We start from the raw sequence: 21,411 nt of genomic DNA, 5'->3' as shown, positions 1-21,411 counted from the left end.
GGGGGTCAGCAGTTGGGCATGGGGCGATCTCGGTATTAAAGATGTGGTAAATAAGGATTGGAGTCCATTTACTCCAACCTGCTGCTTTCAAGAGAGACTGAACGCTGCTCTGGTGCAGTTTTCCAGCCAGTGTTGGATGAGCCAGACATGCAGGGTTACAGATCTTTGCCTAATTTAAGTGAAGTATTAATACTCTCTTCTCATGGGATTGGAACTATTACTTGCATGTTTTTAAGGTTAGTGCATATACCTGTCTGTGGGAAGCAGAACATTCATAGGATAAAGAAATGAGATCAGACCTTGGAGCAGTAGACTGGAGAAGACCTGAATGCCAGGGAACTTTGGGTGCAATGCTGTAGGTAATGTGGATTCCGTGGTGGTGTTTGGGAGAAAGTACTAGGGCCTACACATGTGGCTAGGAGAGTAATAAAATGGTTCTCTGGGCATGAAGTGATAAGTGCTGTGAGCGTCTGCTACAAGCTTCGTTGTTGACTGAATGAGTAAATTTGTTCTCTGCCACCTTAGATTGATGAAGATGAACCCCTGTTCCTCAGCTTAATCAATGACCTGTTTCCAGGATTACAACTAGATAGTAATACTTACGTGGAACTGCAAGCTGCAGTAGCCAACCAGGTTCAACTGGAAGGTTTGATTAACCACCCACCCTGGAATCTCAAGCTTGTGCAGGTAAAACATTTTTAATCTGTTATCAGTATGATGCTCAGTGGGTGTTGTTAAAGATTGTCACTTGAAGAGAAGAACTTGTGAAGTTAGTCTTACTGAATGTAAACGTTGAAACTAAATTAAAACACATCATTGCAAGAAGAGTCCTCAGTGAGAGGGGTTGGTCCCAGGGATGTTAGTGTGGATTTATACTAATCAAGCAGTTACTGAAGTTACTTACACCTGATGAGGTTAGGTTAGGTGGTAACCAGAATCTCGAGAACAATTGGGAGGGGATAGTAGGTTATAAAAACGCAGGGAGATGGAATGACCCAGCTGGCTCTTGTGCCAGTTGGGCAGCATCTCCCACAGCTGGGGGCCTTCATAGGGCATGGAGCCTGAGGAATCTGGGGGTGATACTTTGCTCCTGCTTTGTGTGGGGGCATGTTCACACCTAAACTCAATCCTTTGCCTGTGTCTCTTGGTGTGTTTCTGTCCGTCACATTTCATCCTTGTGACAATCTACCAGTGTTTTTACCAAGCAGAGCCAAGAAGCTGTAGCAGCGATGCTGCATTAAATCCCCACGAGCCTGATGCATTGGGGGTATTTTCCAGGGCTTTTGGAAAGTAAAGATGCCGAAATTGTGCAGAGTGTTAAAAACTGCTTTTGAAAAAGAACGATTCTTTTTTTAACTTACTCTTCTTGCCACATTGTAAGCAGTTCAAGTGTATGAGACAGATCCAAATCTTACAAGGAAATATATAGGGAAAAAATCAAAGTGTTTTTCATCATCTATGTTTTGGAAACCATTAAACATTTTTAAAAAATTTCTGGGAAAACGTCATTTTACATGTGATATGTATACAGTATATTGAGTACTGAAATCTTAGTCACCTCATTTGGTGGGGCACTAGAATATTGTGTTTTTATTTAATGTCAAACACATGACTGTTGAGTATAATATGGCCAGTACCTCTGCTGCTTTTAAACTATGGATTACAGAGGTAATACATTTCTACCTAAAATGTGAGGAGAATAACTCAAATTTTACCTCTGATCAGCTGTGAGACCTTTGAATCGTTATTTTTATTAAAAGAAAAGATAGACAGGATATTGTAGTAGACACTGTCCATGTTCTTACTATGTCTTCTTGAATCTCTTTTACCATATCCATGCACCCCTTCCCCCGCTTCTAGAACTGTGATTCCAATCCCACATATATATACCACTCTCTGCAGGAGGGTTCACCAACCCCACATTTTTTGGCAGGCACAAAGCGCAGGCAGTGCATGGGAGTTTATTTTCCCCTGCTCCCAAAACAACCTTCTTTAGTTAAGGAGTTGTGGGTGATGTAGTAGGAAAGTCAAGCTCTCCTGCTTCCAGATGGAACAAACACAGAGGTGTAACTTATGTTCCAAAGTGCCCCGCAGGGCCAGTCTTAAGTCTCCCTGCTACAGGATTTTGTCCTCAATCACACCTTGTTTGACCTCTCCCCATTTTGTCCTGCTTCCCTTACTCCATTAAAAGTTTCCCTGGTGAGCACTCACTTGCACAGGAATCCTCACCTCGAGCCGTGCTTCTGGGGAATCAGAAGGCTGGTGTGTGTGTAACTTGGGTCTTGGCTGAGTTGGTTTGTATTGCTGCTTTCTACCACCGGGGGGCAATATCACCACACAAACTGCTCCTTATGCATCAGCAAACTAAAATCACAAGGAACAGTAGTTTGAGACCCCAAAACTAGGTCCTGAATTAATTATTTCCAAAATGTAATTAAAGTTCCACATTGTCATTGCTTTATCACTTATATCGTTTTATAACGTGCTGCTCATTTGCTATCCACCTCTAGTAAGACAAAAAAAACTTTTTGGGGGGGCATATTCTCTTCTTTTAAATAGTGAACAAGTTACTTTAATGAAAAGCCTATTTAAAGCTTTTAAAATTTCTGCACAAAACTTCTATGAATGTCATAAGTTACATTTTTCAATTGATTATCTCATTGTGTAGTTATATGAGACGTCTCTGGTACGCCATGGTTTGATGACTCTTGGGCCCAGTGGTTCTGGGAAGACAACCGTTATAACAATCCTGATGAAGGCACTAACAGAATGCGGGAGGCCTCATAGAGAAATGCGAATGAATCCAAAAGCTATTACGGCTCCTCAGATGTTTGGCAGACTGGACACGGCGACCAATGATTGGACAGATGGGATTTTTTCTACTCTGTGGAGAAAAACATTAAAAGCTAAAAAGGGTACACATAAACTCTTTTCTGGTGATCATTCTTTTCCCCTGCCAGTTTATCAATAACACAGTATTGGTTTAATTTTCTGTTTTGATTATCTGCAGGTGAAAAGTGATTTTCTGTTTTCATTATTGGCAGGTGAAAACATTTTCCTCGTTTTAGACGGCCCTGTTGATGCCATTTGGATCGAGAACTTAAATTCCGTGTTGGATGACAACAAAACCCTCACACTGGCCAATGGAGATCGCATCCCCATGGCCCCTACTTGTAAGCTTTTGTTTGAAGTCCACAATATTGAGAACGCCTCTCCGGCCACGGTTTCTAGGATGGGCATGGTCTACATCAGCAGCTCTGCTCTCAGCTGGAGGCCAATACTGCAGGTGGGGACAACAGACCCACAGAAGCGCGTTCAGTGTATTTCCACGTCTCACTCTCTTATAAACAGAGACTCTCTTTCTTTGCTGCAGGCGTGGTTGAAGAAGCGTACTACACAGGAAGCTTCTGTATTCCTAAGTCTGTATGATAAAATATTTGAGGATATATATACATTTATGAAACTGAACCTCAGTCCAAAAATGCAACTCTTAGAATGCAACTATATTGTGCAAGTAAGTTGTTTTCTTTGTACATTCATGACTTAGATGTGAGATTTCCACCCCCCCACACACACACCACACAGTTGCAGTTTAGAGGTATCTGAAATGGAAAATTCACGCAGTCCGTCAGAATCTTTTTGTGACGTGGAAGTGAAGCCTCTGAGAAGTTTGATTCCTATTAAAGACCTTATTGACGCTCTTACTGCCATCTCTTCATGAGTTTCACTTCCCAGGGCGGTATTGTCAGGGGAAGAGGAATGAACTATCTTTCCCATCGTCAAGCTTAGTATAATCTTCCCAGAAAGAGTGACCAAATATGAGAGTAGACTAAATAAATAAAGCTGGAAGTCCTACAGAAAAGCACAACAAAGAGCTGGTGGCAAGCAGGAAAATTTGGGTGGCAGTCTTGGCTTTGCAAATTTGCTACATATATTAGATAGGGAAAACCTTTGAACAATTCTCCAAGTATTTTGTAGAATTATGTTTTTCCCCCTCTTCTGTTTTTCTTATTAGTCTTTGGAAGAAACAGAACCAATCATAGATTTTTCAGAGGCTCTCCTGATTCTAGTCCATAGGTGATCTCTCATTATCCCATTCTAGTGCTTTGATTCTCTCTTAGTGTAAGAGATGTCAGTCAGGGAGGGTGGGTAGCTTAGAACTGATACGTGAGGCCCAAATTAAGTGCAAATCTTATCTTGAAATAATTTTGTTATGAAAGACAAAGGATATCTTACTGTAGATACATTTCTTTCTGATGCCATATGGGGTTTGGCACACTTTTTATTAGAGGGGCAAATAAATGTTTTAGACTTTGCACAACTTTCTGTCTCAGCCCCTCAGCACTTCAGTTGCATTGCAAAAGCGGTCAGACACAATGAACGAGTGTGACTGTGTTTCAGTAAAACTTTATTTGCCAAACAGGTGGCTGGCCCCTGGGGCACAATTTGCTGAGCCTTACAACATGTTAAAATAAATAAAATCTTTGATCTATAAAATTTGGAATACCCAAACTTTAGAACCAGAAGCTACCTTAGGAAACATCTAGTCTAGGCCTTTTGCTTTTTAGATCAGGAAACTGAGACTCAGAGATGTTAGTGGCATGAGCCGGGATACCTCCAGATTCCCAGTTTGGCATCCTTTCTGCTAGATCATGCAGTCTGCCTAAAGCACAATGGCCTTTCTTCTAAATGCTGCTAGCTGTAGGACACTGATCAAGCAATATCTGGAGATATATTTGTTTTCTTCTCTCTTTCTCTCCTTTTAAATTTATTATTGTTTTTAAATGTTTATTTAAAATATCTAAATACAAACCTTTATTTTATTGTATTTTAAATATTTTCAGTCTCTCAATCTTCTGGAAGGTTTAATTCCCTCCAAAGAAGAAGGTGGCGTTTCATGTGTCGAACATCTTCATAAATTATTTGTGTTTGCTCTAATGTGGAGTTTAGGAGCCCTTCTGGAATTGGAAAGCAGAAACAAGCTTGAAGCCTTTTTACGAAATCATGAGAGCAAGTTAGACTTACCAGAAATACCTAAGGGCACGAATCAAACCATGTATGAGTTTTATGTTACTGATTATGGTAAGCACAGTGACTTATACCTGAAATAAAATGACATTTTTTTTAATGGAAAAAAGATAAACTCTGTAAACTCTTCTGTGGGGAAATATTAAACCAATCATGAATAACATAATTGCTAATACCATTTTTAAAGGGCATATATGCAAGGAACAGTAGGATTTTGCATATGGGCCAGGCTGGGAACAGTTACAGAGGCTCTTGACTTCTCCTCCTTTTGTAGTGGTCTCAGTGAAATCTAACATAAATAAGTTAGCAACACTTCTTACAGCATCTATTTTCTCTTACTTGAAGAGGAAGGGTAGCAGTATAGAGAACCCAGATTCTTCATGTTGCAAAGCATGGTAATTAATGCTCATGACAGATCAGTCTTAGAACTTCTCTGTTGGAAATGTCAGAATAAGCAGAGAATGAACCAAGCAGATGGGATCCTACTTACACGTCGCAGACTCGGCAAAGTCCAGTGCTGTCACCTCAGCCCCCTAGCCTCCTGTGTGTGGTAGGGCCCAGCTCACCTCTCCCTAAAAGAAACTAACAGTTAAATGCACCCTTAAATCTAGCTATGAATTCTCTTAGAATCTAGAGCCAATCCAAAGATGGTTCTTTGAAAAGATCGATAAAATTCGTAAATCTCTTACCAGAGATATCAGGGAAAAAAAAGAGAAGACATAAATGACCATGATTCAGAATGAAGGAAGGAACATTACTACAAACCCTAAAGACATTAAAAAATAAGAAGTGAATATTAGAAACAATGTTATGAAAATACATTTGACAATGTAGATGAAATGGATAAATTCCCTGAAAGACACAAATGACCAAACCTTATCAAGAAGAAATAGATATCCTAAGTATCCCTATATCTACTAAAAATTTTTGATTTATAGTTTAAAACCTTCCCACAGAGAAAACTGTAGGCCCAGATGACTTCACTGGTGAAGTACATCAAATTCTTAAGAAAGAAATAATACCAATTCATTCTGCATAAACTCTTCCAAAATATAGAAAATGTAAGGAAGAAACACTTCCCATCCCACTTTATAAGGGTTTGTAAGTGTTGTCCTGATACCAGAAACAGAGAAAGACATTACAAGAAAAGAAAACTATAGACCATTATCCCTCAGGAATATTGACACACATTTCTTAATACAATTTTAACAAATGAAATTCAATAGTATATAAAAGGATAACATATTGAGTTCCAGTGGGTATTTATTCTAGGGATGGAAGGTTGGATTAACATTTAAAAACCAGTCAATGTAATTCACCATATTAATAGAGTAAAAACCAAACAAATTATATAGTCCTCTAAATCAATGCAAAAAGAGCACTTGGGGACTTCCCTGGTGGTCCAGTGGTAAGACTCTGTGCTCCCAATGCAGGAGGCCTAGCTTTGATCCCTGGTTGGGGAACTAGATCCCACATGCCTGTCGCAACTAAGAGTCCACATGCCACAACTAAGAGTCTGTGTGTCGCAACTAAGAAGTTTGCATGCCACAACAAAGATCCCACGTGCCGCAACTAAGACCTGGCATGGCCAAAATAAATAAATAAACATTTTTTTAAAAAAGCATTTGATGAAATTGTACATCCTTCCATGATAAAACAGTACACTAGGAATAGAAACTTTATCATTCTGATAAAGAATATCTGCAAAAAATCTAACATTATACTTAATGGTGAAAGACTGAATACTTTCTTCTCAAGATCAGGAACAAGACAAGAATATTCCTTTCTCACCACTTCTATTAGACGTTGTACTAGAGGTTCTAGCCAGTGCAATAAGACAGTAAATAAATAAACATGAAAAAACAAATGAAATACCTATAGATTGGAAAAGAACAAGTAAATCTCTATTTGCAGATAATATAACCATCCTCGAAAAACTAGTAAATGAGTTTATTAAGGTCACAGAATGAAAGAACAATATATAATAATACTTTGTATTTCTACATGCTCACAACAAATTGAAATTTTAATATACCATTTAAAATAGCATTCAAAAAATGAAATATATAGGGATAAATTTAACAAAATATGTGTAAGATCTGTATATTGAAAACCACAAAATTGCTGAGAGAAATTAAAGAAGTCCTAAATAAATGGAAAGCTAAATCACATTTACAAATCAGAAAACTCAGTTTTGTTAAGATGTTATTTCTCTCCAAATTGATCTATAGATTCTGTGCAATCATAGTGAGAATTCCAATAGACTTTGTTTGGTTGAAATTTATAACTGAATTATAAAACTTTATGGAAATGCAAAGGATTTAGAATAACCAAATCAATTTTTTTTTTTTTTTTTTGCGGTACGCGGGCCTTTCACTGTTGTGGCCTCTCCCGTTGCAGAGCACGGGCTCCGGAGGCACAGGTTCAGCGGCCATGGCTCACGGGCCTAGCCGCTCTGTGGCATGTGGGACCTTCCCGGACTGGGGCACGAACCTGCATCCCCTGTATCGGCAGGCGGACTCTCAACCACTGCGCCACCAGGGAAGCCGCCAAATCAATTTTTAAAAAACAAAGTTGGAGCACTCATACATCCTGATTTCATTAAAATCTATTTGAAAGTCACTATGAAAATAAAATTCCCATTCCAGCCACAGAATGGGAAGAAATGTTTGAAAAATATATATCTGATAAAAGAATTTTATCCAGAGTACATAAAGAACTCTTGCAATTCATAATAACAAGTGGCCAGCCAATCCAAATTTCTTAAATAGACAATAATTTTAAATAGATGCTACACCAAAGAAGATTTATGAATGGTGAAAAAAGCACATGAAAAGATATTCAACATGATTGGTCATCAGGGAAATGCAAAATCATTACACAGACACTAGAATGACTAAATTCTAATTAATTTAATGGCTAAAATTAAAAGGTTACTAATACCAAATATTGGAGAGAATGTGGAACAAGTGGACCTCTCACATCCAATAGTATATCCACTTTGCTAACTACACAACGGTACACAATATACAGCCAGTTTGAAAAACACTTCGGCAGTTTCTTAGAAGTTAAACATGCACTTAACCATAGAACTCTGTAATTTGCAAGGAAAGTTGACATTGAGGTTATTCCCCCAGTGGTGAATGTTTGTTTTGCTACTGTCAAATGTGTGCTCCTCTGCTCTCTTTCCAAGCATTCTGTATACACGGTAACTTTTTTGGTACAATTCTGAATCATGGTATCTTTTGGAAGATCTTTAAAATGGCAGTTAAATTCAAGAATGCAATACCAACAATGCAAGTCATTCAATTTAAATGGCAAAAGTATGAACATCTCTCATCAAGTTTGCATAGCCAGCAGCGATTCTGACATAATAGATTGAAAGGAACGTTCCAGAGATGATAAAATGTAAATAAAATATTTTTCTTAGAATTGATGAAAAGCACTTACAATAATTGTTATAACAATAATATCAGTCAGTAAATTAGCAGTGACTATAAGTCAGGAATCTGGGCACTCTATTAACACTAGTTTTAGGGCCAGGTTTATTTTTTCCCATTTCTCATGGCAAACATCCTATGTCCAGTAATCTACAATCCCTTTTTTGGTCTTTCCCATCCTTTTAGTTAATGTGATTTTCCTACCAGATACTAAACCTGTTATTGGTTGTAATTCCATTTCAGACCAAGATCTCTCTGGATAAATAATTAGCAATTTAAAGCTGACTTTGTAAAGAGGCAAAAACAAATTTAAATTATCAAATGCCACATACATTAGATAAGCAGATATGTTAACGTGTTTTACAAAAATGTTTTAAATGTTTATATATTTCTGTTAATTGTTTATAGCACTTGTGTTTTGTATTGAGATAACTTCTGAAGAATGCAGTTTTATTAAGATCAGCTTTAATTATTGTATAGGTGATTGGGAGCATTGGAATAAGAAACTTCAGCCATATTATTATCCAACTGACAGTGTTCCGGAATATTCATCAATTTTGGTTCCAAATGTTGACAATGTTAGAACAAATTTTTTGGTAGACACCATTGCAAAACAGCATAAAGTAAGTTTGATAGTTTTGTCGACTGAAAAAAAAATGCACAACCTAAAAGTTGAGAGTTATGTTTTATTTGGTGGACATTCTTAGGACTTCAAACCTGGGACACAGCATCTCAGGTAGCACTGAGAAAAATGTTCCAAAGAGGCAAGGCGGGTGGGGGCAAGCCAGAATATACAGAAGTTTTTGCAACAGAAGACCAGGTAGTTGGAGCACCAAAGAATTACCGTTAATGAAAAAAACCCCAGATATCTCAAGTTAAGGAATTTAGTGCTTTTCTGGGTATGGGAAGATACAAGAGTCTGGGCTCACTGAAATCATCCCTTTGGTACGCACCTCAGCTATCTGGGGCCAGTATCCTGTGTTTTCTCTTCCTGAGTCTCCTCCGGGTGCGCCGTCTGGGTGGCTGTAATGTAATGGCTTGATGGCTGCAACATCCTCATTTACTGACATGGCAGGCAATATTTTAGTTTTCAGTTTCTTAGATGATTGCAAACCATGTAAGAAACACATCCCTTTTTACACCTATTGGTGGAAAAATTAAAGTACGAGGGGCCGGAGGTGGTGTCATTTCAGGGAAACCTATTTGGCAAATGAACTCCAGGTCCCAAGATTCACTCCAACTCAATCTTCCCTGAAATGCTGACTTCCAGCGTGCTAAGGAAAGTGGGTATCTGCTTACAAAGTCCTTCCAGGGGTTACGTGACTGCTCACCCACACTTTCTTCCAGCACTTTTATAGCATATATTTTACATTTAAATCTTTAATTCCACTAGGATTTATTTTGATGTAGGTCTAATCCTTAAAAGTAATCAAAAATTAGTTGCATTAGTTTATAGAATGAAAGAATGGCTACTAGAACCTTAATATATTTAAAACTAAACATCTTATAACACCTTTCAACATGATTATCCTACGATTGCAGGCTGTTTTACTCACGGGGGAGCAGGGAACTGCAAAAACTGTAATGATTAAGGCCTATTTGAAAAAATATGACCCCGAAATACAGTTATCTAAAAGTCTAAACTTTTCATCTGCCACAGAACCAATGATGTTTCAGGTAAAGCTCATCACTTGCTGTAGTCATTATCATATTAAATATATTAAGTGGTTGATACAATAAAATCTGTATGCAAATGAAACATTGATATATATATAGTTGTCCCTCAGTATCCATGGGGGATTAGTGCCGGGATCCCTGCTGGTATCAAAATCTGTGGATGCTCTAGTCCCTTACATAAAATGGGTAGTGTCTGCGTGTAACCTGTGCACATCCTTCCATGTACTCCAAAATAACCTCTAGATTACTTACAATACCTGGTACAATGTAAATTCTATGTAAATAGTTGTAAATGCAATATAAGTGCTAAGTAAATAGTTTCCAGTGTGAGGCTAATTCAGGTTTTGCTTTTTGGAACTTGCTGGAATTTTTTTTCCAAATACTTTTGATGGAAGTTGGTTGAATCCAAGGATGTGGAAGCTGTGGATAGGAAGGGCTGACTGTGTATATATATATATATATATATATATATATATATATATATCTCAAAAGAATTGGTGTTGAAGTTGGTATTCAGCTGTTTAACCTTCCTAAGGCTGACACTGAGGCCAAATCAAAATAGCATGTTTTGGCCTAATATTGAAGCTGAAGCTGAACATTGGAGTGTCTTTTAATATAAATTAATGATTAATATTCCAACAACTTATTTTTTAAAGTTTGCAATATTTATTTTAATAACAATATTTACATATATTAAATAAGTCAATTATATTCTGCTCTGAAAAGCATGTTCATCATTTTTAGAAATGGATTGAAATGTAATGCATAAGACAGACTATTTCCTTTTCTCTAGAGAACAATTGAAAGCTATGTGGATAAGAGGATGGGAAGCACATATGGGCCACCTGGAGGCAGAAAAATGACTGTATTTATTGATGATATTAATATGCCCATGATTAATGAATGGGGAGATCAGGTAGGACTAAAATATCTCATGTAAATGATATTTAATCAGTATTCTTAGTGACATATGAAAAGATCAATAACTGTCACTTTATTAAGCCTAGTAACAATTCTCAGTCTTTTTTGGCTTCTTGGTTATAGATGACGTTCTTCCTTTTTGAAATCCCTATATGCTTCCCCCCAACACTCCCTCTGCCTCTCTGGCTGCTTGATTTCAATGTGCTTTCTGGCTTCTTTCTTCCTTTCCCCAGGGTTTTATCTTTGTTCTCTTATTTCCCACTCTATATTCTCTCTCCCAGGAGTACCTGATGTTTAGAAAACACTTTTTTTTTTTTCTTTTGGCTGCGCCGCACGGTATGCGGGATCTTAGTTCCCTCACCAGGGATTGAACCCGTGCCCCTGCAGTAGAAGCACAGAGTCCTAACCACTGGACAACCAGGGAGTTCCCAGAAAACAATTTTTAAAAAAACCCAAAACTCTGCCATGCACCACTGTCCTACTTGTGATCGTCTGTCATCCCCAGACTCACTCCCCTTAGAGGACCTCACAGTTGCTGCCAGGGTTCTGCCTGTTCCTGGTGGGATCCCCAACACGTCCTCCCACCACCGTCTACTGCCTCATCAACACCATCAATCTAGAGCCCACCAGGACCCGTCACATCCCTTCCACCCTTTATCCTGGTTCACCTCAGCCATCACCAGGATGTCAGGACTCCCAGGTCTGTCCGTGCTCATCCTGACACTAATCCCCATCAGTTCTGCTTGGCCCTTGTCTGGCCCCATCTCCTACTTTCCCCACTCCTGAAAACTTTCTGTGTGCCCTTGGCAGCCATGGTTCATCCACAAAATCCCCTGTAAATTCAGCTTCTTCTCTGAGCTTTTCCCTCACCTTCTTGCTCTAATGGAAACCCAGGATGCTGCTTTCCCTGCAGACTTCTCACCTGCAGGTGAGGGAGATGTCCTTCTCCGTTCTCATTGCCCTCTTCCCTGAAAACCTATCACTCTGACCTCACACCCACATGTTGTTGCAGTCATCTTGGACCCTTGGGTCACACCCGTCCCTCCCCGAAGATTTCAGTCCCCAGATGACTGTCACTCTCTCCAGGGCTGTCCCAGTCTCCGGGGCCAGCTTCATGGTGTGCACAGTGTGCCGTTGCAGAGGGATTCGCACTTCAGAGGAACTTGCATGTGATTTAATGCTCTGCTGTCACTGTCTTGAAGTTTCTAATAATGATTTTTGAATAAAGACACTTGAATTTTCATTTTGTCCTGAGCGTCACAAATTATGCAGCCATTCCTGCTTGTCATAATTCTCAGTGATGCCAAAAAATATCTACGTACATGATCTTGACCTCTTAGTTCCTTGACCTCAACTCCTCCAATGATCATGTCTTCCACTCCGTCTGAAATTACTCATTCACGCAGTGGTACCCTACACCTTGTCATTATCAGTAACTGTGACCTGTTCATTATCTCAGTTTCAAGCGTTTTATTCTCTGATCACCATGTCCACATTCTGTAGCTCATTCCCTCTACTACCCAGACTACAGATGGAGCTACCAGCCATTGTTCCTACCATCATTAGATTCTCCTTCATTTCTTCTCATTTCCTCACTTCCTTCCTTTCCAGCTAAAATTCCATAATCCATTATTATAATCATGGTAGCATGCACCCTCTACTCATTTGTGAAAGCCTTAACCACATTAAATCCTTGTTAAGCCTCTTTGCTCACCAGCCACCTGCACCTATGCAGCCAAACTTGGCTGGAGAAAAACACACAGTACTGCTTAAAATCACTTTAAAATCATGATTATGGACCTCAGCTGAGCTCATAATACTACCCAGCAATTATACTGCGTGTTTTGTGTTATGTATCTTTATCCTGTCTATTCCTATCCTACATCTACATTCAGGTTCCTTTCATACCGTCTTTTTCTCAGACCGTGGACACCTTCATTTCCTTGCCCTCAGCTGAGCATGAAGGGCTACAGCCTTTTTCCTATTCCACTGAGGACACTGATTTTTTTTGTTCCTTTTTCCTTTTCTTACGATCCATTTACTGCAGTCAATTTCTGTGTTCTAGTGGTTACCCTAGACAGTACATCCTACATACATAATCAAAAATAAAGATCATCTAACACTACTTTCCCATTTTGTATATCCAGTGACCTTTGAACACTTTAATTTCCTTTATCTTTCTCCTGATTTATAATTTTATTGTTGACTTGTATTTTAAGTCTATGCCTCTATTTTTATTTTTTATTAGCATAAATTATATTATTCACCTTTATATTGTGTTATGCCAGTTTTATTTATTTTTAAAAAAATTGTATTGGACTATAGTTGATTTACAATGTTGTGTTAGTTTCAGGTGTACAGCAAAGTGAATCAGTTATACATATACATGTATCCACTCTTGTTTATATTCTTATCCCATAGAGGTCATTACAGAGTATTGAGTAGAGTTCCTTGTGCTATACAGTAGGTCCTTATTAGTTACCTATTTTATATATAGTAGTATGTATATGTCAATTCCAATCTCCCAATTTATCCCTCCCCCCATTTCCCCTCTGGTAACCATAAGTTTGCCTTCTACGTCTGTGACTCTATTTCTGTTTTGTAAATAAGTTCATTTGTATCATTTTTTTAGATTCTGCCTATAAGCGATATCATGATATTTGTCTTTTGCTGTCTGACTTACTTCCCTCAGTATGACACCTCTCGGTCCATCTGTGTTACTGAAAATGGCATCATTTTGTTCTCTTTTATGGCTGAGTAATATTCCATTGTATATATGTACCACATCTTCTTTATCCATTCCTCTGCTGATGGACAATTAGGTTGCTTCCATGTCCTGGCTATTGTAAATAGTGCTGCAATAAACACTGGGGTGCATGTATCTTTTCAAATTATGGTTTTCTTCAGATATATGCCCAGGAGTGGGATTGCTGGATCATATGGCAACTCTATTTTTAGTTTTTTGAGGAACCTCCATACTGTTCTCCATAGTGGCTGTACCAATTTACATTCCCACCAACAGTGTAGGAGGGTTCCCCTTTTCTCCACACCCTCTCCAGCATTTATTGTTTATAGATTTTTTTTGAGGATGGCCATTCTGACCAGTGTGAGTTGATACCTCATTGTAGTTTTGATTTGCATTTCTCAAATAATCAGTGATGTTGAGCATCTTTTCATGTGCTTTTTGCTCATCTATATCTAATTTTTAAAGTTAACTCCCATGAGGCATTATTTTTTACTGTTTTATATATTCACTCTTTGTTTGCATTACACACTTATTTACCACTTTTTTTACTCTTTATTCATTCTTAGAACTTCCTTAGGAGACAATCTTTTAGTGACAAACTCTTAGTTTTTTTGTTTGTTTGTTTGGTCTGCAGAAGTCTTTATTTCATCCTCTTTATTTGAAAGACGTTGCTGGATAGAAAAATGTAGGTTGGCACTTATTTTCTTTCATCACTTTAAATATATGATTCCTGTCTTCTGCTTTCCTTGTTGCTGTTGAGAAGTCAACTACCACTTAGTCATTGCACCTCTGAAATTAATCTGCTTTTTCTCACTTGTTGCCTTACTTTCCTGTAATTTTTTCTTTTTCGAATTATGTTCCTTGGTGTAGATTTATTTGTATTTTTTTTGCTTGGGATTCACTGGGACTCATGAATCTGTGGTTTGGTGTCTTGTGTCAGTTCTAGAAAATTCGCAGTTCTTACCTCTACAAATATTGCCTCTGCCTCACTTTCTTTCCCTTCTTATCAAACTCCAAATGTATATTAGACTTTCTTCTTTGCCCTCTATGTTTCTGCCCTCTTTTTCTATACTTCCCAACTTTTTCTCTCTCCAATACTTAGTCTAGATAATTTCTCCTCTCCTATCATCCATCTCACTAATTTTCTTCTCTGCTTTGTCCAATCTGCTGTCAAATTCATCCACTGAGTTTTAATTTCAGTTGCTATTTGATTCTTATTTTCTTTCAAATGCGTTGTCATTTGTATTCCTTGCATATATTTTCAAATCATTGTCTATTTCTTTAAACATGTTGAGCATAGTTGTTTTAAAGTCTATGTATGTTAATTTCAGCCTCTGAAGTCTATATGGGTCTGTTTCTGCTCTCTGTTGTTTTAATAGTTCTTGTTCACGTTCAACCTTTCTTGTTTCTGTAAGTACCTTTGACTGCTTGCCAGGTCATTGCCCTTAAAAAATTATCTGTGGCTGTTTCTTAAAGCCTAAGATGAATGTGTCCTCAACCAGACAGGTTTGAGTTTTCTTCTGTTAGATCCTTAAGCGCTTATTCAGTCAGGATTATCTCAAAGCAAGGTTAATATTTGAAAGTCTCTGGCCCACTTAGGCTATGCACACCCATGGTGCAATTCTGTGCAAGTGTCATTCTGAGGCTACAACCTCCCAGGGAAGACTTCTTTTTCTTTTTTCTTTCCCTTTTCCTCTCCCATTCATTAGGGATCCAGGGCAGATAGACCTCTCAGCAGTTCCTGTAAGGTGAGGAGAGAGGAGGCATATTTAGATATCATCTATAAGATGAAAAGATCCTGAATTCAGACTTTTTAAATCCAATTAAGGATGTCTAGTTGGATCTCAAACTTAACATGTCCAAAACTAAATTCCTGTTACTCCCTAAACCTGCTCCTCCAACAGTCTTCTCCATCTCAAGAAATAGCAACTCCACATTCAGCCTGTTAGGAAATCATGTCGGCTCCATCTTCAAACTACATCCAAGATTTGACTGCTGCTCATCACTCCATTGCTAACACCTGGTGTGAGCCACCATCTGTCTTCTTGATCATTACACATCCTTCCTCATTGTCTCCCCATTTCCCTTGCCCCTCTCAATCTATCCTCATATCAGCAACCAGTTAAAACATGCGTCAGGGGACTTCCCTCGTGACGCAGTGGTTAATCCGCCTGCCAATGCAGGGGACATGGGTTTGATCTCTGGTCCGGGAAGATCCCACATGCTGTGGATCAACTAAGCCCGTGCGCCACAACTACTGAGCCTGCGCTCTAGAGCCTACGAGCCACAACTGCTGAGCCTGCATGCCGCAACTACTGAAGCCCGCGTGCCTAGAGCCCCTGCTCCGCAACAAGAGAAGCCGCCACAATGAGAAGCCTGTGCACTGCAACAAAGAGTAGCCCCTGCTCGCCACAACTAGAGAAAGCCCATGGGCAGCAACAAAGACCCAACACAGCCAAAACAAACAAAGAAACAAACAAAAAATGTGTCAGATGGTGTGTCACACTCCTCTGCTCAAAATCCTCCCGTGAGACATGTAGCATATAAATGCCAAAATCCTTCCTGAGATCTAAAGACCCTATACTGTTTGATATTATCTCCCCATGATTCTCCAACCACATTTACTGATCCTTGTACACACTGGGTATAACATTCACTCAGAGCCTCTTCATTTGCTGTTTCCTCTGCCTGGAATGCTTTTCTCCTAGATATCTGAGTGGTTTGCTTTCTCACTTCCTTCAAGTCTTTGGTTATATGTCATGTGAGATGAAGCCTTTCCTGCTTCCATATTCAGTTGCATCCCTGAGCACTGCCTATTTCCTTTCTCTGCTTTATTTTCTCCAAAGGACTTATACCATTTTATTTACACACATACATACATACAGACATGCACGTGTACATTTTCTCTCCCATCACAAGAACGTATGCTCCATGAAGACAGGGATTTTTGTCTATGTTACAACAGAGCCAGACACAGAGTAGTGATTGATTAAATGTTTCTTGAATGAAAGAGTGTCATATTACAGGGGCTTGTGTGTCTTCCACTCAAAGATGCCCAATAGGAATTTGGATATACAGGTGTGGAGTTTAGAAGAGAATCTGAAGCTAGAGTTACAGAGTTGAGATTCTTTAGGATTTAGGGTTGAGATGGCATCCCCTGAAATAGAAAAGAGCCAAGGATGGAACCCTGTAGAAGAGTTACATTTGAGGGATGAATGGGGAAAGAATGGCTTGGGAAGTGATCCAAGGTCTCCAGATGAGCCTGGAAAGAACTGAGCCTCTAAAAACAAGAGAGGAAAAAATTTCAATACGGAGGGAATGTTAGCAGTGGTAGAGGCTACAGAGAAGAAAGATAAGGATGTAAAATCCAATACCAAAACATTCAGGAGTAAAACTATCCCATTTTCTGATTTAAGGTATTTTAAACAGTTGAATGTGGAGTGTGAAAGATGTAAAAACTATAGTAAAACTTGTAACTCTGAGAACTCTTGTAATTGTACCAAATATTCTGTAATTCTCCTATCTAGATTTATCAGCGTGGTAAAGAACGCATTGGATTTGCACCAGACATATTCAACTTACAGTTTAGGGTTTATGGGTGGTATCATTTAAGTCAAATTGCCTTGAAGGCAACATTCACAAACACTTCATTGATAAAAGTTGAGCATTTTCTTCTGGTCTCATCTGTACTATTTTATAGGAGCTTTGGAGGAAATGATAGTGATGTGTTACTAAAATGTTACTATATAAAATTCCAGATAACTAACGAGATTGTGCGACAAATGATGGAAATGGAAGGAATGTACAGCTTGGATAAGCCTGGAGATTTCACTACTATTGTTGACGTACAGCTCATAGCGGCAATGATTCACCCTGGAGGCGGTCGAAATGATATTCCACAACGTTTGAAAAGACAGTTTACTGTGTTTAATTGCACATTGCCTTCAAATGCTTCAATAGACAAAATTTTTGGTATGACTATTCTTGGTGTTTAATTTTTTGTTGCATTACATAATAGGCATAAATCATGCAAAACCTTATTTAAGAGATAAAAAGGCCCTGTCAGAAGTAGGGATTAAATATCCGAAATGGAGAGCTAAATGCCAGGGACTAAATACTAAGAAGACTCATGTTTATAGCCTATTGTAAGACTCAGGGATATTTAGAAATAGCCTTGTTGAAGGTTGGCTTTAGAGGTAAGTAAACCTTTGTGTTGTGGTTTTCTTGGCACGATTAATCAGAGAAATTTGGGCTAATGAATGATAGCCCATTGATCAGAGGTTAACAACATAATATACTAAGTCAAATGTAGCACTTTGCTATGTTAATGAAAATGATATTTTGACACCAAATTTAGGCTCACATAAACCATTCCATTAAAATTATGTACATGAAGACATATAAGAGAAACTGACCCATGCGTATGTGATCATTAATTATTTGACGTAGCAAGTACTGTAGATCAGAAGAGAAAGGCAGACTTTCAAGAAATGGTACTGGGATATTTAGTAATTCTTATGTGAAAATAATTGAAACTGGACCCCTACCTCACACCAAGCATAAAATCAATACAGAAGGATTAAAGATTTAAATATGGAAGGCAAAGCTGTAAAGCAATGGAAGAAAATATAGGAAAATATCAGAATGATCTCTGGGTAGGAAAGAACCTCTCAATTGAGACTCAGAAAGCATAGACCATAAAGGAAGAAAATGATAAATTTGACTAGATTAAAATTAAGAGCTTTTGTTCAGTTAAAAAGCAACATTAGGGGGCTTCCCTGGTGGTGCAGTGGTTGAGAGTCCACCTGCCGATGCAGGGGACACGGGTTCGTGCCCCGATCTGGGAGGATCCCATGTGCTGCGGAGCGGCTGGGCCCGTGAGCCATGGCCGCTGAGCCTGCGTGTCCGGAGCCTGCGCGTCCGGAGCCTGTGCTCCGCAACGGGAGAGGCCACAGCAGTGAGAGGCCCGCGTACCGCAAAAAAAAAAAAAAGCAACATTAGGGCTGCCCTGGTGGTGCAGTGGTTGGGGAATCCGCCTGCCAGTGCAGGGGACATGGGTTCGAGCCCTGGTCCGGGAAGATCCCACATGCTGCAGAGCAACTAAGCCCGTGTGCCACAACTACTGAGCCTGCGCTCTAGAGCCTGCAAGCCACAACTACCGAGCCCACATGCCATGACTGCTGAGGCCCGCGTGCCTGGAGCCTGTGCTCCGCAACAAGAGAAGCCACTGTGATGAGAGGCCCGCACACTGTGGCGAAGTGTGGCCCCCACTCGCCACAACTAGAGAAGGCCTGCACACAGCAATGAGGACCCAATGCAGACAAAAATAAATAAAATAAATAAATTTATATTTTAAAAAAGCAACATTAAAAGAGTAGAAAAAAGACAAGTTGCAAAGTGGAAGAAAAAAATTTCAACACATGTAACAAAGCAAAAAACTCAGTAATCTGAATACTTCAAGAAATCCAAAGAATCAATCAGATAAAAAGCAAACATCCTAATATAAACATGGACCAAAAGCCAGGCGCTTTAAGAAGAGGAAACCATATGACTAATAAACAAAGGTAAAGATGATAAACTTTACAATTCAGGAATATGGAAATTTAAAACACCAGGATAAAAACCATTTTATAACCACTAGATTTGCAAAAATGAAAAATTCTGACAAAAAAATCAGGCATTGGTGAAAATGTAAAGCAACTGAGACTCTCTCCCCTGCTGGTGGAAGAATCAATGGCTGCGAGCCCTTCATAATGACTGGACGTTATTACTGGTAGTAGAACATGTGCACACCCACCGCCACTCCACTTCCAAGTATATACCAGTTCGCCATTTTCTTCCTTTATGGTTGTGCCTTATGAGTCTCATTTAAGAAGTCCTTTCCTACCCAGAGGTCATACAGGTACTTGCCTGTGTTTCCTTCCAAACGTTATATAGTTTTGCCTTCCGTATTTGAGTCCTTAACCCATCTGTAGTTGATTTTTCACATGTGCACCAAAAGACTTACACAAGAACGTTCTTAGAACAGTGTTCCTGACAGCAAAAACCTTGAAGTAACCCAATTATGTATTGACAGTAAAGTCGGATAAATACATTGTGGCGTGGGTGTACCGTGTAGTGCTCCAGAGCAGTGAATGTGAACAAACACAGCTACATGCTTCAACATGGATGAAGCCCAGAAATACAATGTTAAGAGAAAAAAAGCATCACAGAGGAACATATAACATGATTCCATTAAATTAAATTTCAAAAACTAAAGTTAAAAGGAAAAGTTTAAAGTTCAAGAACGTAAGTGCCAAAGCTTTTTTTTGGAAAAGCGAGTTACTGATTCTCACCAAGTCAGCGCCCTGTCTACCTCTGGAGGGAGGAGGGATGGGACAAAAGAGGCTTCTAATGTACTCGGACAATCTTGTATTCCTCAGTCTAGTGGCTGTACGTGAGTGTTTGATTATTTGTTAAACTTTTATACACTTTTTGATATGATTAATATTGAAAATGAGATACGGAGACAAACCAGAAACCGAGGCTCAGAGAAGTAAGATAACTGCCTAATTAAGGCCATATAGCTAGTGCATGGCAAACGTGTGATGCTGATTCTGTTTTCTGATTCCACATCCCATGCTTCATCTATAACACATTTGTGCCACAGGAAGCTGGAGGTCTAGAATCATAGGATTTCAGGAAGCAAAAAGGCCTTACAGGCATCTAGCACAACCAACCATGACTTTGGATAATTTCACGTTCCCTCAAGGCTGCTCTTCTTTGGTCTATGTGAATGAAGCCCAGTTTCTTTAGCTGACCCACCCTTCATAAACCTGCTATGCGTCTCTGAGCAGATATTCGTATTCATTTTCCTCTGGAAATACCATGCTCAGAACTGAACATACTGCTCAACATAGAGTCTCACAGGGACGAAACAGAGTTAAATCTGTTTTTGCAGTCTAACACCAAACACATTTTGGGACTTCAGGAACAGTCTATATAACACAGTAGTTCCTGAGGGTGATTATGTCAGATTGTCACTGTGTTGGGTGTTTCCTAGGAACCATTACATCACCACCCAGGCCAGTGTGTTGGCTGACTGCAGGTCAGGAGATATGGGGGTCCTGATTTCACTTCTGTCAACAACCAGTCTGAGTGAACTTGAACAGTTTGCTTTATTTGTCTGTGCCTGGTCTCCTTATCTGTAAGATGAGGAAGTAGTCTCTAAGTTCTTTTCCAGCTCTTCTACTCTTCAGACTGAGGGCTGTTTTACAGGTTCCAGAGCCAGGTTTCCTGGGTTCAAACCTCAGATTCACCCACACACAAGGTGGGTGACCTTGGGCAAGTTACTAAACTCATAATAAAATGGGAATAATAATAACCTCTAGGTCCATCTGTGTTGTCACAAATGGCAAGTCATGTCAGACAGAGAAAGACAAATACCTATGGTCTCACTTATACATGGAATCTGGAAAACAAAACAAATGGACAAACAAAACAAAACAGAAACAGACTCATAGATACAGAGAACAAACTGGTGGTTGCCAGAGGGGAGGAGAATGGGAAAATTGAGTGAAATAGGTGAAGGGGATTCAGAGGTATAAACTTCCAGTTATA

General features: G+C 39.1%; 1 protein-coding gene across 1 annotated transcript in view; it reads left to right on the top strand.

Annotated features, from left to right (window-relative positions):
* The window catches only part of DNAH8 (dynein axonemal heavy chain 8), a gene marked incomplete at its 5' end in the record, with an annotated part of 322,388 nt that overhangs the window by 155,507 nt on the left and 145,470 nt on the right, over positions 1 to 21,411 (top strand). Inside the window, 9 exons of the mRNA XM_082664076.1 lie at positions 526 to 687; positions 2,669 to 2,915; positions 3,045 to 3,286; positions 3,374 to 3,514; positions 4,845 to 5,082; positions 8,949 to 9,091; positions 10,011 to 10,145; positions 10,939 to 11,061; positions 17,571 to 17,784. Of these exons, the coding sequence (XP_082520202.1) occupies positions 526 to 687; positions 2,669 to 2,915; positions 3,045 to 3,286; positions 3,374 to 3,514; positions 4,845 to 5,082; positions 8,949 to 9,091; positions 10,011 to 10,145; positions 10,939 to 11,061; positions 17,571 to 17,784 (1,645 nt within the window). The remainder of the gene's footprint in view (positions 1 to 525; positions 688 to 2,668; positions 2,916 to 3,044; positions 3,287 to 3,373; positions 3,515 to 4,844; positions 5,083 to 8,948; positions 9,092 to 10,010; positions 10,146 to 10,938; positions 11,062 to 17,570; positions 17,785 to 21,411) is intronic.

Source organism: Grampus griseus (assembly GCF_964374135.1).
Source record: "Grampus griseus genome assembly, chromosome: 10".
Taxonomy (NCBI): Eukaryota; Metazoa; Chordata; class Mammalia; order Artiodactyla; family Delphinidae; genus Grampus; species Grampus griseus.
Note: the sequence above shows the minus strand (reverse complement) of the source record. Positions and strands in the feature narration are given on the sequence as shown.